This window comes from Aethalodelphis obliquidens, unplaced genomic scaffold, assembly GCF_003676395.1.
Source record: "Aethalodelphis obliquidens isolate GAN/ISIS:26980383/991018 unplaced genomic scaffold, ASM367639v1 scaffold42, whole genome shotgun sequence".
Classification (NCBI taxonomy): domain Eukaryota; kingdom Metazoa; phylum Chordata; class Mammalia; order Artiodactyla; family Delphinidae; genus Aethalodelphis; species Aethalodelphis obliquidens.
In genome coordinates, this window is record NW_020837986.1 from 2,136,017 (window position 1) to 2,153,952 (window position 17,936).

Below are 17,936 nucleotides of genomic sequence, written 5' to 3' on the forward strand. Positions count from 1 at the left end.
ACACACACACACACACACACACACACACACCAGGTAGTTACAACGTGGGTTTACACACACACACACACACACCAGGTAGTTACAATGTGGGTTTACACACACACACACACACACCCCAGGTAGTTACAGCGTGGATTTCTTTGAGCTGTTTCATTCTGATCTTTGGCCTGGTACCACGTTCAGTGCTGAGCTGAGTGAGTGAGCAGATGCTTGATGCCCTGTGAATGGCAGGAAGCTGGGTGTTCTCACTCCCTTGCCAGACTTGCCAGCCCATCAGACCACCAGGCCTGATGGGGTTACAGTCATCTCTGCTGCCGTTTACTAAAGCCCAGAGAGCTCAGGGTGTGGATGCACTCCTGATATCCTGAGGCATCCATTTCCCAGCCTGTTAATAGTGCACTTTCTGCTTCCACTTGGGCAGGTTCTTCAGACCCAGAAAAAGAAAGTGTTCTCTACTCCAACCGAGCAGCGTGCCACTTGAAGGACGGGAACTGCATAGACTGCATCAAGGACTGCACTTCGTGAGCGGGCAGGGCTGACTTTGGGGTGCTGGGGGCTCGGGAGGGGAGGCTGGGCTTCTCTGGTCCCACCAAGTTACCTCTGCGACAGATATTAGGAACTGTCACTAAGTGTCAGCAGGTCACTGAGAATAGGAAGCTGTCTCTGGTCCTTGTGGCCCCTGACTTGTGTCTTTGGAGCCTCAGCTCTGCTGCTGAAAGGAGTAGGGTGGGCAGTTAGAGGTAGGCCTTTAAGCTTTGTGAGATCTGGGACCTGGGAATGAGGTGGAGTTGCAGACCAGTGACTGGCTTGCTCAGGTTTTTTTCTGGGGTGGATGTGTGTGAGAGAGGGAGGGAGGGAGAGAAAGAAAGAGGGATGGAGCTTAATAGATAGCCTCGAAAGAAGTAAGCAATGACCAGGTGTAGAGAACGTTAAACAGTTTTTCATACTTTCTTCTTCAAGCCAATCTGAGATTGCCTTCATGGTCATCGCTAAACTAGCACATGTACCTTAATGTGTTCTCAGATCTGATATCCTGTGACATTGCCTTAGATTCATGCCCTGGTGATGGGTGGGAGAGGAGGAGAAGGGTGAGCATGCTCGTGGAGCCTGCGCTCAGTTGGTTTTCCCAGGCCCTGTGCTAGGTTTCCTTCATGGAGCGCTCATAAGCACTCTGTGGGGTAAGTCAGCCATCCTTCCCAGGCTAGAACTGGGTTGTGGAGGATTGAGGCTGTACAGTGATTTGCCTGGGGTCACGTGGTTAGTGGCAGAGGTGGAATTCAGACACTGCTCCATCTGACTCCAAAGCCTGTTTGTTGTTCCCACTTGGCCATGCTCTATAGAAACATAGAAGCATGAAAGCTACAAGACACTTATTCTTGATTTCGGGGGATTGCAGCTATGAAGATCGAAGCACACGCGCACACATTTCACAACAGTAGTGGTTCTCTGCCCTCTTTCCCTACTCCACTTCAGTCTAAGTTGAAAAGTCCCTCTTCTAAGACTTCACCGTCTAGCATTGTCTTGTCAGAAATGACCTCCCGTGTACTGAGTGCTGCAGATGCCCTATCTGGCAGGAACTGTGGCGGGGAGCCCTGGTGACTCAGCAGCCCGATGACATTTCTGCCTCCTGTCCCAGAGCGCTGGCCTTGGTTCCCTTTGGCATGAAGCCCTTGCTGCGGCGAGCGTCAGCCTACGAGGCTCTGGAGAAGTACACCCTGGCCTACATGGACTACCTGACTGTGCTGCAGATTGATGACAGTGTGACGTCAGCCTTGGAAGGCAGCAGCAGGTGAGCCTGGGCCACTGTGGTCGGTCTCTCTGAGATGTCCTGTCCTCCCTGATTAGCTTGGAACCATTGCTTTGGTCGTCTTCTGGGAGGATCCCTTTGGGCTAGCCTTAGAAACTCCTAATGAGCATGTGCAGAAAGTGTGGAAGGACAGTCTGCTGTTGTATTTTAGCAGGTTTTTAAGGGGTCAGAATTACTGAGTTGTGGGGGTCTTGGGGTTTTTTGTGTGGTTTTTTTTTGCCTAGATGCTCAAATGCGTTCACACAGTCGTACTTAATTGAGCTCTGTTTAAGCCGGGTTCAGTGGGGAATACCAATATAAAAAAGAGGTAGACCCCACTTGCTCCAAAGAGCTAACTAGAGTGGGGAAAGTAAGACACAGAACAAGCAGCTGTCACCCCAGGCTGTAGGGCTGTTGTTTGTGGATATGGTTCAGTATATTGTACTGTGACCCCTTCACAAGGCCCGTCAGGTGAAATGTCTTTCTGGTCTTCTGAGCAGATGCCCTCATTTGGGTAACTGGTCATGTTTCCCCTCTTTGCATGGTCTGTTAGAAAGCCAGACACCACACTAACAGAAACCCTGAACAGGACTCCATGGTATCTGTTTAGTGCGTCCTTTCTGGCTTGACTTGTTTTCTCTCTGCTTTTAGTCTCTATCATTCAACAAAATCTGCCACTTATGTACCAGACTTTGCGCTAGGGCCTGGGCCGATGACTGAGACATACCTCTTCCTGCCCTAGTAGAGCTCCTGGTCTCCAGGAGGACGGCAGTCAGTCATAGGCAAACCTGCAGTGTGATGTGTGCTGTGGTAGAAGGCACCTAACAGCCAGGGGGAGTCCAGAGAGGGCTTTCCAGAGAAGGTGGGCTGAGACAGAGAGATGAGTAGTGCTCTGGGCCAGGGGCCAGCAAGGAGCACGGGCCGCGTGTGCGAGGTGGGTGAGTACGAGGCCTTAGAGGGATTGCGAGAAGTCCACTGCTCATGGTGCTGTGCGCGAGTGGCTCGGTTCAGGAAGGATGGTGAGGCCAGACCACACAGGGCCTTGTGTCCAGGGGCTTGGATTTAACCCAGACAGTGAGGCATCGTGAAAGGGTCTTTAGCAGGGGGGCAGCATGAGCAGATTTGAGAGAAAAGCTGAGTGGCTGCCCGCTGTGTCGACCATGAAGGAGAACAGAATGGGAATGGGGCGGGCAGTAATCCAGGAGAGATGGTGGATAGAGAACAGTGGGACCAATTCAGGGGACACTCAGGTGGTATTTCAACAAGTGTTGGCGGTTGGAGGGTGGGGGGAAGGAAAGAAGAGAGGAGGCGTCCAGGTGGTTGACACCCTGAGTTGGAGGTGACTGTGGGGCGGAGACCAGACAAGCAAGAAGCCGGCTGGGCATTTACATGCATTCAGAGCAAAGGGGGAAAAATACGGGCCAAACATAGAGATCTGAAGGTCATCAGCATAGGGGCGGCTTGAGGTTGTGGGGAAAAAACAGAGCACCACAGCAAGTGTGTGGGGGGAAGAGGATGGAGTTTGAGGAATCCAGCATTTGAGGGACGTACAGAGGAACAGCAGCGGGAGCGGGAGGAGGACACTGGAGCATTTAGCATCACGGAGGCAGGAGCGTTTCAGGGGGATGAAGACGTCATTCAGATCAGGTGTTTCGATGAGCTTACGTAGACTCAGGGTTTAGGAATGAAGTCACTGGTGATTCTGATGGAAGCAGTTCAATGGGATCCGAAGCCAAATGGCGGTGGGCCTAAGGAGCCTGGCTGGGAAGGGGCAGAGCAGTGTAGCTGCTGTGTCAGGGGTCCGTCCGGGAGGAGGGAGCTAGCTGCTGAGCGTCGGGGTCGGTAGAGAGAAAGAATGCAAGTGTGGGAGAGGGCGGTGCCGGCCGAGTGCGGCCCAAGAGAGGCAGGGAAAGATGGCTCCCGAGCCGAGGTGGAGGGATTGGCCCTGTCGACTCTTCTGTTTTGGTGGGAGAGAAATAGGAGTTGTTGTGTGCCCGTGCAGGTAGGTTTGTGTTTAGGGTGTGAGGAAGTCCAAGGTGGAGGGTTAGGGAGAACGGTGGAGGAGGGTAGAGTTTTGAAGCAGCTGGGCCGATCAGAAAAACAGCTTTGGGGGCTTAGAGCCCCTGAGTATTTAGTGATACCAGTCTGTGAGCTCTTCATTCTAGTAACACCGGAACATTGTTGTAGGAGCAGAAGTTACAGTCAGCTTCATGTACTCACTCAGCACCTACTTAATGGGCCCTCGTGGGTGCCAGGTAATGTGCCAGGTGCTGGAGATCAGTTAACAAAACCAGCATGGTCCCTGAGCCTAGAAGGTGGGAGTGGGGAATGGGAAGTGGAGGAGATTCTTCTGGGGGGAGGGGAGAGCACATGCAAAGGCTTGAGCGTGAGGATCGAGAGGCAGTGTGGCACACGATAAAAACAGGGGTGGGAGGGCACCAGGCCTCAGGCCCTGCCAGCCTAGTGAAATGGGAACCACTGAAAGATTTCAAAATTTGAATGACGTAAGATTTGCATTTTTAAAAAAATCTCTGAGCGTTAATCAAATGTCAGGTTTTTGCATGGCCTTGTAATAGATTCATTAAGAAAATATAAAACATGTGGTTCTTGGGGCATGCATGGTCCCTTGGGGGTCAGGTTTAATTACCTTAGCAAGCACCAGATCATCCCTTTGAAGTTAACATAGTGTGACAAGCGAGGGCCAGGCAGGGAGGGGGTGTCGTGGTGGCAGACCTGAGAAGACGTATATGGTGGCAGGCTCCTGTTCCTTTCCTGCTGCGAGTCAGAAGGGTACAAAGAGATGGTTCAAACCAGGGGCAGATGATAACTGGCTCTCGTATACCTCCTTTGGGCTTACGAGAGGAGGAATATCTTCGTGACCCAGCTGGAAACCTCTCTGTGATCCTGCCTGCCTTTCCAGAATGACCAGAGCTCTTATGGACTCCTTTGGGCCCGAGTGGCGCCAGAAGCTGCCCTCTATCCCCTTGGTGCCTGTTTCCGCTCAGAAGAGGTGGGAGTGTATGCCTTCGGGAGACTGCAAAGAGACAGCTAAAAGCAAATCCAAAGAAACCACAGCTACGAAGAGCAGAGGTAAGCTGTGACTTCCTGCCCGGAGAGAGTCCAGTCTCCCCAGAGCCACTTTCTTTAGAGTAATCCTGTAAAAATTGGCCTCGTGTAGGATGAGTTCTTTTAAAAATCCTATAAACAAAGTAAAAAACAAACCAAAAAGGCCTTAACCTCCTAGAGATTGTCTCCTCAGCTCTACAGTGGGCGATGAGAAAGCCTACCCCACAGGTGTAGGGATTAGGGGATGTGAGGCTCGTTGAGCTCCCAGCCTGGCGCACAGGTATCCGGTGTTCGTTCCCTTCTCATTCCTCCGGCAGCATTTGGATGTATCATGTAGGATGTTTTTGGTTGAAAGAACAGAAAAACTTCATGTAAAAATAATAAAGAGAATTTATTGGCCCGTATAACTGAAAGGCCTGGAGTTCGGGTTCAGGCATGGCTTGCTCCAGCAGCTCACTACATCATCAGACTCTGGCTCCATTTCTCTGCACTTCTGTCTGCGCTCTTCTCTAATGTGTATCGTCTTTGTCTGCAGGCAGTGTTCCCTCCAAAGTAGTACAACAGCTGTAGCAGTTCACTGACTCGCATCCATGTGCCATGCCTCATGACCCAGAGGGAAAGAGTTCTTTTTCTGATAGCTACCTAAGAGAGGGTTTCTTTCCCCCAAATCCCTAGCTCCTCTTTTCTTAATTCATTTTGGCCTTATGTGGTCACAGGCCATTCCCTACACTAGTCACTGTGACCAGGGCTTGAGATTTTGTGATGAGCTCAGCTCTATGCCATCTGCTCCACCTCCATAGCTAGAGGAACACACACACTGTATGAGTCCCTGGAGGAGGATGAGTAAGAGACGGGAGATCAAAGCCAGGTAGCCCCAAACAGGAGACTGTCCACCTCAGCTCTATAAAAACAAGAGGCCCTCCTCCAGGCAGGGGCAACTGGAAACTCTTAATAATGCTCCAGGGGAGTCCTCCCAGCCCAGCAAGTGAGGTATTGAGGATGGGAGGTGAGGTGTTGAGGAGGTGGGGCTGGAGCCTTGCATCGGGTGTACAGGAGGGCAGGAGTCGTTCCCCTTCCCAGGAGGAAACCTATCTGGCCGTGGGGAGAATTCCCTCCCTAGAACGAGAACGTGGGGCGCTAATGAACTCGACGCCTTCAGTGCACCTACCATTTACTTCATTCTTTTGTTGGAGTCACGGCCAGGTGTGTCCCAGGCCCTGTGCTGAGCAGTGTGGCCCAGAGAGGCCCTCGGGAAGCTCTCGGCCCAGTGAGAGACTGAGACGCGTAAACAGAGCAATTTAAAATACAGGAGGAAGGCCAAAACGTTAATGCGTCGAAAGAGTCCCGAGAAGGAGACCACTGTAAAGACCCAGGTTTCAGGAAGGCGTGAGTATTGGGCAGGGAGTAGGAGGCATGAGTACTAGGAGGGAAGCCTAAGGAGCTGCTTCTGAGATTAGAGTGACTTAGATAAACAAAGCGTACAGTAGGTAATAAAAATGTAGTGGTAGTTACTTTAAGAGGTAGTTGAGGTTGAACTATAACCAGGTGCTTATTAATATCTGTGGATGAATAGATCAATGAGCTTAAATGAATCCAGGCCCATGATACGTCATCACCCACGTGTCCGTCATTTTAAAGAATGCTCACCTCCCTATTAACTCATTTTGTTTGGTCCTGATAATGACAGAGTGACTCAGGCAGGGAAGGGATCACTCTCCTGACTGCACAGATCGGGAAACCAAGGCCCAGGGAGGTGAAGTAATACGTGGCATTATGGAAGGAACAGGGTTGGGCTTGGAGTCCAGAGTTCTCTGGGCTCTGCCCCTTGGAGCTCCTCAGCCTTTCCTGTGACACCATGGTATGGAGAATTAAGGAACAGATCCCTATTGCTTAGTGTCTGATGTAGCACAGAGTAACCTTTCTCTCCACGGGCTGCCCCCGGAGGCCACATCAGAGATGCTCAGTAGAGGGACCACCACCCAGCCTTGCCTGCTGCTTCTGTGTCTACACCCCTTCTCTCTGCAGCCTCAGCAGTACGGGTTGGCCTGCACTGTTGTCTAAGCTGTGGAGCCATCCCTCCTTTTCCTCCTCTATAAAAATGCTGGGTTGGCCTCTGGGGGTGACCTTTAAATGTAAGACTAATCTCCCCAAGTCTAAAAATGCAATAATCCCTCTCCCCTCCCCCAAACAATTTAACTTTTTAAAATCAGGAGGTATCTTACAATCAGTGTCAAAAGAAACTTTCCTGCCACCACTTCCCCTACCCCAGCCCTCTGAATTGTTATCAAATACACAGCATCTTGAATTGAAGGAGCCATCGAGCCTCTCAGGGCACGGGAGAGAGGAAAGAGAATTGCCAGTGGGACTCTGGCTGGGCTTTCCAGCTGACTTGGACCCCACCATGTGTTGTTGGTGAGATAGGTTCCTATCTGCTCGCTCAAGTCCCAAGCCGGGGCTGAAAGCTTTATGTGTGTAAAGGGCTTCACGTGAGATGCATTAAAACGAACATACACTTAAGAGCTACGCGACGGCAGTCCCACTCCTAGAGAATCGAACACACGTTCACATAAAAGCTTGTTCACAAATGTTCACAGCATCATTATTCATAGCAGCCCAAAAGTGGAAACAACCCAAATGTCCCTCAGATGATGAATGGATAAACAAAATGTGGTATATCCATACAGTGCAACATCACTTGGCCATAAAAAGGAAGGAAATTCTGATACATGGTGCAACACAGATGAACCTTGAACACACTATGCGAAGTGAAGGAAGTCACAAAAGAGCACATATCGTATGATTCCGTTTAGATGAAATGTCCACAGTAGCAAATCCTAAAAGACGGAAAGTAGATTGGTGGTTACCGAGGATGGGGGCAGGGGAATGGGAGGGACTGCTAATGGGTATGGGGTTTCTTTTGGAGGTGATGAAAACGTTCTGGAATTAGGTAGTGGTCATGGTTGCATAACTTTGGGAATACACTAAAATCAGTGATTTGTACACTTTAAAATGGTGGATTTTATGGTAGATAAATTGTATCTCAAGAAATTTTAAAAAATAATAAAATACAGGAGGAAGAACAGGTGCTTTAGAGTCTCTAATGTTTGAGGAATTCAAATTGGGAACTGCCGTCAGTGTGCTTGGGAGAGCTGGGGAAAGGCTCCTGGTGGTGACAGGTTGAGCTGGGCCTGAAAGGGTGAGCTCTTCAGGCGCGAAGGGAAGGGGGTTTTTGGCAGAGGCAGTGGAAGGAGTGAGAGAATGAAGTGGTGGGGCATCGCTGGTGGCTAGCGGGGACAAGCGTGGGGCAGCGTGGGGTGCGTTGCAGAGCCGAGGTGAAGCTGAGGATGTGTGCGCATTGCAACCCACTGGCTCTGCTTCTAGAGAAACTCCTGCACGTGTGCACAAGGAGACATGTACAAGAACGTTCAGAGCAGAAATTCGGTAAGAGGGACTTCCCTGGTGGCGCAGTGGTTAAGGATCCTCCTGCCAATGCAGGGGAAACGGGTTCGAGCCCTGGTCCGGGAAGATCCCACATGCCGCGGAGCAACTAAGCCCGTGCCTCACAACTACTGAGCTCGCGTTCCACAGCTACTGAAGCCTGCGTGCCTGGAGCCTGTGCTCCGCAACAAGAGAAGTCACCGCAACGAGAAGCCCGCGCACTGCAACGAAGAGTAGCCCCCGCTCGCCGCAACTAGAGAAAGCCCACGCAGCAACGAAGACCCAACACAGCCAAAAATAAATAAATATATTTTTTTTAATTAAAAAAATTTGGTAAGAGCGAAAAGCAAAATAACCCAAGTCTCCATAAACAGTAGAACGGATAAATCAGTTGCATTGCAGCAGTGGGAATGAATGAAGGAGTTACAGGTGTGTGCATCCACACAGATGCATCTCAGGAATATAATTTTGAGGGGAAAAAGAATACATAGAATTAGGTATTCCTTTATGTGAAGTTCTAAAACAACGTAAACAATAAACAGTTTATAGAGACGATTGTATATTTGGTTAAACTAACCAAAAAACGGGGGCGTTGGTGTGCATAGAACTGGGGACGATGGTTTCCTCCTGGGGTGGATTGATTGTGGGAGAGGCTCACAGGATTTCAAAGGTCTTAGTAAATGTTCTGTTTCTTAAGGTGAGGGATGAGTTCAAGGGTATTAGTTTTATTCCTAAAACCTTACCCTTGTCATAAGTATTGAGTATTTTATAAAGATAGTTTTTAAAAATTGAAAAAGCAGGTTATATGGGAGCTGGGGCTGGAATAATTAACTGGGGCGGTGCAGTGGGGGGCCCCAAGGCCAGGTGGAGCAGCTGGCATTTCACCTTGTTCTCTCTTTTTCTCCCTTTCTCCCTCTCCCCACCCCGCCACCCCGAAGGCTGGGGCACAGCTGCAGGTGTCGAGTTGGGGAGAACACAGGCTCAGACCAAAACAACTGAGGAGTAGCAGATACCGCTGCCCTTTTCTGGAAGCGCAGGATCTTCACCCGTTTTTACCAGATGCTTGTTTATTTAAATACTTTCTCACGTATTCTCCTACTTTAAGTTTATAGGGTGCTCTGCACTTTCTCCTGTTTTCTCACATTTCATCCTAACAGTAGCCCTGTGTGGAGTAGATATTGCCCCCAATGTATTGGCGAGCAAATTGAGGTCCAGAAGCATTAGGTAGGTCACACAGGACTTCCAACTACTGAGTGGCAGTGCTGAGGCCAGAACCTGGGTTACTTTTTATTGTGTATTTATCATTGTGTGTGTAAAAGTATGTTTATATCAGGAATCCCAATCTCTTCCAAAGGAAAAACTGTTTAATATCCCAGAAGCCATTGATCGGGGGTCTCATTACTCAGGCAGGATGCTTTACACAGTGCAGGAACGCTCTGGGGAGAGAGCGTTGTAGGCGGCTTAGAAGAGACGCTGCCCAAGAGATCTCCTGGAGCTCAGCTGGGCACCTGCTCCATGGTTTTTTCCTCTTCTGAATTTGTATCTAGTGCCTTCTGCTGGGGATGTGGAGAGAGCCAGAGTTCTGAAGGAGGAAGGCAATGAGCTTGTAAAGAAGGGGAACCATAAGCAAGCGATTGAGAAGTACAATGAGAGCCTCTGGTTTAGTAACTTGGAATCCGCCACGTACAGCAACAGGTACCTTCCACACGGCTGGCCTGGGAAGATTTCAGGACACTGAACATTCTCCCGTAGTCTTCTCTTAGACTGTGATGGGCTCTGCATCCCAGCATTTAGTCAGTACAGGTATACCTCGGAGATATCGCAGGGTCAGTTCCAGACCACCACAGTAAAGCAAATATCGCAATAACTCGAGTCACACGAGTTTTGGGGTTTGCCTGTGCATCTAAAAGTTACGTTTACATTATACTGTAGTCCGTTAAATGTGCAACAGCATTATGTCTAAAAAACAACGTACGTACCTTAATTTAACAATACTTTATTGCTAAAAATTGCCAGTCATCATGCGAGCAAGTCGTAGTAGTAACATCAAAGATCACTGATCACAGATCACTGTAACGAGTATAATCATAATGAAAAAGTTTGAAATATTGTGAGAATTATCAACATGAGTGAACAAATGCTGCTGGAAAAATGGTGCCAGTAGACTTGCTCGATGCAGGGTTGCCACAAATCTTCAGTTTTGATATCTGCAAAATATCTGTGAAGCACAGTAAAACGAGGTATGCCTGTGTGTTACAGCTCAAAACGTGCATTCACACTCTGGTCACGGTGGGATAGGCGTTGCCAGTGGCACTCACGCTCTTAAAGGGCAGAAACTGAGGGGTGCCCATGGGGAGCCTGGGCTTTGTTCACCCCCCCACCCCCCAAATTTTCATTAACCAGAAAAACATAGGATGTGAGTAAAAGCTATGGGCTTGCTATGCAAACACACCCCCAACACAAGTATCAAAGCCTCTGCACCTTCCCTGACTCTCACCCCGTGGGCTTCTCCAAGACCCTCTGGTTAGAAGTTTCGGCACTGTCTGTCTGCGAGGACCAGGGCAGAACCCAGGGTATGGATTAACTGTTGCCTGGCCTGAGCAAGAGAGAAGGGTCCAGTCTAGCCTGAGGGGTTGGACTTGCGGCGCTATAGAAGGGCCTGCGCCCTGAGCTGCTGCCAGTGGTCGGTGATTCTTTCCACCAACAGTGAGAGCCTGGGAGCCAAGGTACTGTCTCTTTATTGTGTAGGAGTCCCTGCTCAGCAGTAGCCCTCAAAGGTATTGGTAGTAGATGCTCATCTTGTTTTAATGTTGAGAAAACCAAGGCTCAGAGCAGGAAGGGCTTTTCCTCAGCTCACCCAGCCGGTAAATGGCGGAGACAGAATTGGAACCTGGCTCCAGTGGGATCTGTTAGTTTTACTGTCAGAAGCTTGAAACATTCAGCAAGGGACCAGATCTGATCCAAACATTTGTTGTAAGTCGTTAATAAATCTTGTGAGTCTGTTTCTCCTTCCCAACATTACTCTTTATTTCAGAAATCTTGGGTCTCCTGTAGGCTCACCGTTCCTTACCCAAAACTCTTGGGATAAAATGTGTTTCCGATTTTAGGAAGGTATCATAGTGCATATGCTGAGTCCCATAACACTCCAGCAGGGTCTGGGCATCTCGCGGAAGTTAATCGTTAAGTGTTTCTGCAGTGAAACATACGGAAATTCCAGGATCACATGGAATGGTGTAAAGAAAGACTAAGCAGCCTCATGTAAGTTCAAGTCAGGTTTTGCTGCCAAATGAGTTGAAAAGGGAACTTTTAGTTTTAAAGCATGGATTTTGGCATTTTGGATCTGTGGTTTTACTGGCCAGTTGGACCCAGGTGCCTCAGTCAGCCAGGCTAACTCGGGAAAAAGGGCTGCAGCCCCTTTGTTCATGTTTGTGCAGCAGCATCTTTTTTTTTAATTTATTTTTGGCTGTGTTGGGTCTTTGTTGCTGCGCGTGGGCTTTCTCTAGTTTCGGCGAGCGGGAGCTACTCTTCGTTGCGGTGCGCAGGCTTCTCATTGCGGTGGCTTCTCTTGTTGCAGAGCATGGGCTCTAGGCACACGGGCTTCAGTAGTTGTGGCTCGCGGGCTCAGTAGTTGTGGCGCGCGGGCTTAGTTGCTCTGCGGCATGTGGGATCTTCCTGAACCAGGGCTCGAACCTGTGTCTCCTGCATTGACAGGCAGATTCTTAACCACTGCACCACCAGGGAAGTCCAGCATCATCTTCTAACTCCTCTTTCTGTGGGCTCTCTGGCCTTGCTTATTACCTCATGTTGCTGGAGACCTCTATTAACCCATTTTCCTGGATTTTTACCACATTCAGGACAGTGTTTTATTTAAACACTGATTTTATTTAAATACTGATTTTCATGCAAATATGTCTGTGCCACACTGTTAATTACTATTGCTTTGCAATATATCTTGTAGGACTGGTCTTTTCCTTAATCTTCTTAATCAGAGTATCCTTGGCTATTTTCCCAGCTTTGATCTTCTAGCTAAACCTTAGGTTCACTGTGATAAATTCCAAACTGTATCTTGTTGGGCTTTTGGTTGTAATTACATTATAATTACATTGATTGTATAACTTTAATTTAGAAGACTGAATGTAATTACATTGATTGTATAAATTTAATTTAGAAGACTGAAAACTTTATACAGATCAATTTCCTATCCATTGTGGCGGAATATACCACATCCTGGATGCCATTTTAATGCTCCATTTCGTACATATGCATCTGTATGGACCAGCGCATCATCTTAGGCTCCGGTTCTGTCTGTACAGTTGATACCTGAGTGGATATCACTGTCAGGTACTTGGCACCTACAATTTGCCAGGCCCTGAATGGACCTCCGAAGAGTCTCATTTAGTACTCACAGCAGTCCTTCAGGTTAGTCCTTCAGGTTAGGTCATGGTCCCAGATCATTTAATTTTAGAATTAAATGATCATAAAGTTAAACAACTAATACATGGTGGAGCTGCGATTTAAGTCAGGTGTTTATACTCCAAAGCCTGAGTTCCTTTTCACTCACTTGTCTTGTCTCCTTCATAATGAAAACCCTTCTGATTGGATACAAAATCATTCTGTTTACCAAAAGCCAAGGGTGTTTATTTTATAGGCCAAAGTTATGCGTTTTTCACATCTTGAATATAATCTTTGGAGTGCATATGTTATTTTCATTGCAACATTTATATTCGGAAGTCACCAAATAGTACCTAATGCTTATACTGTGGTTCCTCTGCTTCCCAGAAATTTGGCTAATTCTTTAAATTACCAGAGTCCATTGAGAGAACACTTTAGTTTCCTTAGAATTCTTCTATGTTCAAATTTAGATCAGGGACTACTATTCTAAAACTTAGTGGCTGACAACAGCTGTTTTATTTTGCTCATGATTCGTGAGCCAGGAATTCGGAAAGGGCAGTTCTTACTCCGGGTCTGTCATTCAGGGTCAACAAGATGGTAGCTGGGACTGGAGTCATCTAAACACTTCTCCTGCATATCTGGCACCAGGGCTGGGATGACTGAAATGGCTGGGGAATGGAACTGATAGAGCAAGCTGGAGCCTTTTTTCTCCTCTCCTGGCAGCCTTGTCGCATATGCTGGCTTGAGTGTCCTCAGAGCATGGTGGCCTCAGGGTAGTTGGCTTCTCGCATAGCAGCTAAAGGCTCCAAGAGCAGGTGTTCCCAGAGAACAGGCTGACGCTACAAGACCCCTGTAGCCGACCACTGGGACTCATACGTTCCTCTGTACTCATTGGTCAGAACCGTCACAGAACCTGCCTACATTCAAGAGGAAAGAACATAGGACCTCTTCAATGGGAAGAATGCCACAGAATTTGTGCCTGCTTTTAAATGGTTACAAGGAGAAGCTTTTTCTAAGTTGATTTATAAGTTCCATGCAATCTCAGTGAAAATACTAGAATTTTTTTACATTTTTGGTAATAATTCCATAATTTGTCAGGAAAAGAATAACAGCATAAGAGAACTTAGATATGATAAAGTGTGGGAAAAAAAGAGGAATTATCCAATAAATGGTGTTGGGTTGGCTGGAGAGAGTTCAAAAGGAACCCGAATCCCTACCCTCACTCCTTTTTTTAAAATAAATTCTAAGTGGATCACAGTTTCAAATGTAAAAAGTAAAACCATTAAGTTCTAGAACAGTGTGTGGGTTAACTGTCTTGCAGTGGGGAAGGTATTTGGTGGTGGTGGAGGGGGACCCACAGAAGTCATTAAAGAAGTTGGATAAATTTTATTTCATAAGATTTAAAAATCTTATATAAAGACACTCAGCTTTACCTATATTTAAAGCAACTACATTAAAACAGATGCTATTTTCTTTCATATTGGCAGAAGTTAAAGGTTGAGACCCAGGGTTGGTACAGTTGCAGGAAAATAGTCTCTGTTAGTAACTGTTCTTAAGTACACTTGACCCTTGAACAAGGCGGCTGTTGGGGGCACTGACCCTCCTTGCAGTCAAAAAATCTCAGCATACTTCACAGTCGTCCTCTCGTATCTGCGGTTCTGCTGCATCCATGGAGTCCACCAAATGCAGATGGTGTAATACTGTAGAATTTGTTACTGAAAAAAATCTGCATATAAGTGGACCTGCGCGGTTCAAACCCGTGTTCCTCAAGGGTCAGCTGGTTTTTGGAGAGCATTTTGGTAATAATCAAAAATGTAAATGTATGTACCTTTTGATGCAGCAGTCCCTCCTCATAGGCGTCTAAGATTTATGCGCAAGGATGTTCATGGTAGCATCGTTTATTTATAAACTGGAAACTGAAAAATGTCTACTGATAAGGAATTAATAAAATAAATTATGGTACATACAAGTGAATACTACGTATCCGTTAAAAAGTGAGGTGGAATGGATATCTGTTTTGTTTTTAGTGATTATCTTTGGGGGAAAGGACTAAAATTGAATGAGAGAGATACAAATATATACTTTCCCCCCGCCCAGTTGATGCAGAATGTGAAAATTTTCAAAATGTAAGTTGAATGAATTATGTATTGAACACCCATATACTTCCCAATTAAATTCATAAACATTGTTATAAAATCAAGTACGCTTCAGTTAAAAAGAATATTGTTATATTTGCTTTGTCACTATAGCCATCTATTGATCCACTTTATCATCTTTGATGCGTAAGTTGTAGACATCTTTACATTTCGCCCCTAACATGTCAGCATGCCTGCTATTTACTTAGAGCCTGTGTATTTGTTTTTTTTCTTGAGGTAGATAATTTTTTATCAAGGGGAGCGTTTCGGGAAGCCTTTTATAGCTTGAAAGAGTACAGTGTGGGAGTGTAAGGCGGAGAGAACAATAGCACCGAACAGGGTCAGGATCTCGGGTCATTCGAGCCCGGGTTGAGTCCCAGGTCTGCCCCTCTGTAGTGGTGGAAGCTTGGCGCGTCCCTTCAACCCTCTGAGCCGCGTCACCTCTGCAGAAGGGGGCTGGGTGGCTGTGAGGACTGAGGGAGGTAGGAAGCACCCAGCACGGTGCGTTCGGGGAGCCGCAGGGCGCTCCTCAGACCGCTGCGTGGCCTGCTCTTTCCCCTCAGGGCGCTCTGCCATCTGGTGCTGAAGCAGTACAAGGAGGCCGTGAAGGACTGCACGGAAGCCCTCAGGCTGGACGGAAAGAACGTGAAGGCGTTTTACAGACGGGCTCAAGCCTACAAGGCACTCAAGGTAAAGAGGTTCTGGCCGGAGGCACCAACAGGGCTCCAGCCAGTTGTGCCTGTGCTGGCACCTCCAGAGCACGGCTAAGGTGAGGCGTACCTGCCACGTGCCTTCTGGTCCAGGGGCCCGGGTGCTCCAGGCAGGCCTCCAGCGGGCTCAGCAGCGGTCCCCACCCCCGCCTGGTCTCCCGGGGCCAGGGCTCCATCCCCACACCCTCTCTCTCCTCTCAGGACTATAAAGCCAGCTTTGCGGACATCAACCACCTCCTGCAGATTGAGCCCAGGAACGGTCCCGCACAGAAGCTGCGGCAGGAGGTTAACCGGAGCTTAAACTGAAAACCCAGAGGGGCAGCAGGACACCTCTGCCTGACCACCTTCCTCCGTGCCTGCTCCCGGGACCCGGCATGCCCCAGGGCAAGCTCCGAAGCACCCTCCTCTGCCCCTCAGAGATGTGGCGGCCTCCCACCCCTCAAGAGGACTTGCCTGTTCACATTAAGCTCAGTGTAGTCAAAAACAAGACGTTTTGTTGGAAAGGTCTCTCCCTGTTCCGAACTCCCTGTGCTGCAGACAGCGAGCGGGTCACACAGACAGGTCCTCATAGGCAAAGCCCTCGGCTCTGTCTCTGCCCAGCACGCTCCAGAGTGAGTTGCCCTTCCAGCGTCACCAGGCACCCTCACCGTGGTCCACCTGAGCAACCTGGGCTGGGGCGTGGGGGGCACCGGGAAGCCCTGACCCGCCTACACCCAAAGCAGCCTGTTGAGCTGGTCTCCAGCGCTGCTGTCCCTGCCCGGTCCTTGGCACAGCGCTCTGTGTTCTAAGCCCCAGTGCCTTTTGGCCGAGCCCTCCTTTGGTGGGGATGCAGGACCTGGCCCTTGGCCGGCTTTGTCTGTGGCTCTGTGCTGCCGCCCCCTGCGTGGAGGCGCCTGAGCTGTTTCAAGAGCCAGAAGGTGTGGCTGCCACTTCGGAAGGCGAGACAGGGAGAAAGGCCTCCTGGAAGTCAGTGTCCTTCCGTCCCGGGCAGGGACCCCTCGAGGCTTCTTAGTTCCTTGTAATATGCTGACGTTAATCTGAACTGAACTGACTGATTCTGTTGAACCCTGTGTTGAAGCTACTGCATTAATGTTTTCTACATAAACGTCTGTTGTACTTTCATTTATGCTTTTTCAGTTTTGGTTCATTTTGGAACTTTGCAATAATTTAAAAAAAAGACTGCTTATGGAGCACTCATCCATTCTTTGATCAGATTTACTGGAATGTCTGCATGGGCCAGGCCCTACGTATAGTGCTGGGGAAACAGCGGTGAGTAAATAGACACGGTCCCTGCTCTCGGAGGGCTGACTGTCCCATGGGACGCAGGAAGTTACTCACACAAGAGTGAAACCGCGGCCGGCTTAAGTGTTCTGCAGGAGTGGTCGCAACACCTTCCTCGACTAGGGAGGTTTGACCCCGTGGAGGAAAAGGGGTCCCTGAGGAAGTCAAGTCTGAATTAAGTGCTAATGTGGGGATCACAGCAGGTGAAGAGGGGAGGGAAGAGCAATCCAAGCAGACGGAACAGCACCGGGGAAAGCCTCTGCTGGGAGGACCGGGCCAGGGAGCGCCCTTCAGCCTCACAAGTGTGGTATGGGTGAGGCTGGGCCGCCTCCCCTGCCTGCCCGGACTGCGTCTTAGCTTAAATTGGTTTCATCTTAATGGAGAAGTTTGACTCCAGAAAGCCGGGCAGACAGGGTTCGTATTGTCCCTTTGCTCCCCCATCCCATTCGGCTCTGGGCAACATTCAGCTGTTAGCACGCTGCTTCCGCCCCCTCCAAGGGCCGAGTCTCTGAGCAACCAGACCTCCAGGCTGAAGCAGGTTTTAGAGTCACAGAAACTCCAGGGGCCTGGCCTGGGGACCATTTCAAAGCGAGCAGCTGCACCCCCTTTTCTTGCTGCCTCGCAAGCAGGCATGACGCTCACCGATTTTAGGCAGGTTTAGAGATGCCATCTAGTCACAACAGACTGACTTTCTCTTCTTGAGGCCCGCAAGGCAAGCAGCTTGATTTCCTCATGAAAACACAGGAGGCAGGTAGACCAGCATAACCTGGAAATCACAACCTGGGAAGGTAACCGAAAACCTTTCTACAAGAGTGGAGTTGTGACACGCCTTAGTCAGCCGGCCCAGAGCGAAGAAGCGGTCACTGCTTCCAGAGGACCCTGCCCTGCAGGCTGCTCAGGCCGGGCACCCAGAACCCCCGTGCACACGTGGGCACCAGCAGCGTCAGTGCTGTGTGACGACCGCTTAGCCCCCCGCCACACGGTTGGTGGGTGGCGGCTGCTCCTCTGGGGCCCTTACAGGTCGTCCTGCTCAGTTCCTGGCAGCTCTGCTCTGTCTGGTGCACGGTTTACACGCCCTCTGTGTGCGTTAGCGCAGCGTGCCTTTGGGTTTCTGTTCCTGTTTCTTAC

At 49.0% G+C, this 17,936-nt stretch overlaps 1 protein-coding gene across 1 annotated transcript in view; it reads left to right on the plus strand.

Moving 5' to 3' along the window:
* Positions 1 to 16,696, plus strand: part of TOMM34 (translocase of outer mitochondrial membrane 34) — a 21,222-nt gene extending 4,526 nt beyond the window's left edge. Inside the window, exons 2-7 of the mRNA XM_027078231.1 lie at positions 422 to 521; positions 1,637 to 1,789; positions 4,707 to 4,876; positions 9,838 to 9,985; positions 15,381 to 15,507; positions 15,729 to 16,696. Coding sequence (XP_026934032.1) covers positions 422 to 521; positions 1,637 to 1,789; positions 4,707 to 4,876; positions 9,838 to 9,985; positions 15,381 to 15,507; positions 15,729 to 15,833 — 803 coding nt within the window. The 3' untranslated portion in view covers positions 15,834 to 16,696. The remainder of the gene's footprint in view (positions 1 to 421; positions 522 to 1,636; positions 1,790 to 4,706; positions 4,877 to 9,837; positions 9,986 to 15,380; positions 15,508 to 15,728) is intronic.
* Positions 16,697 to 17,936: the final 1,240 nt, after the last annotated feature.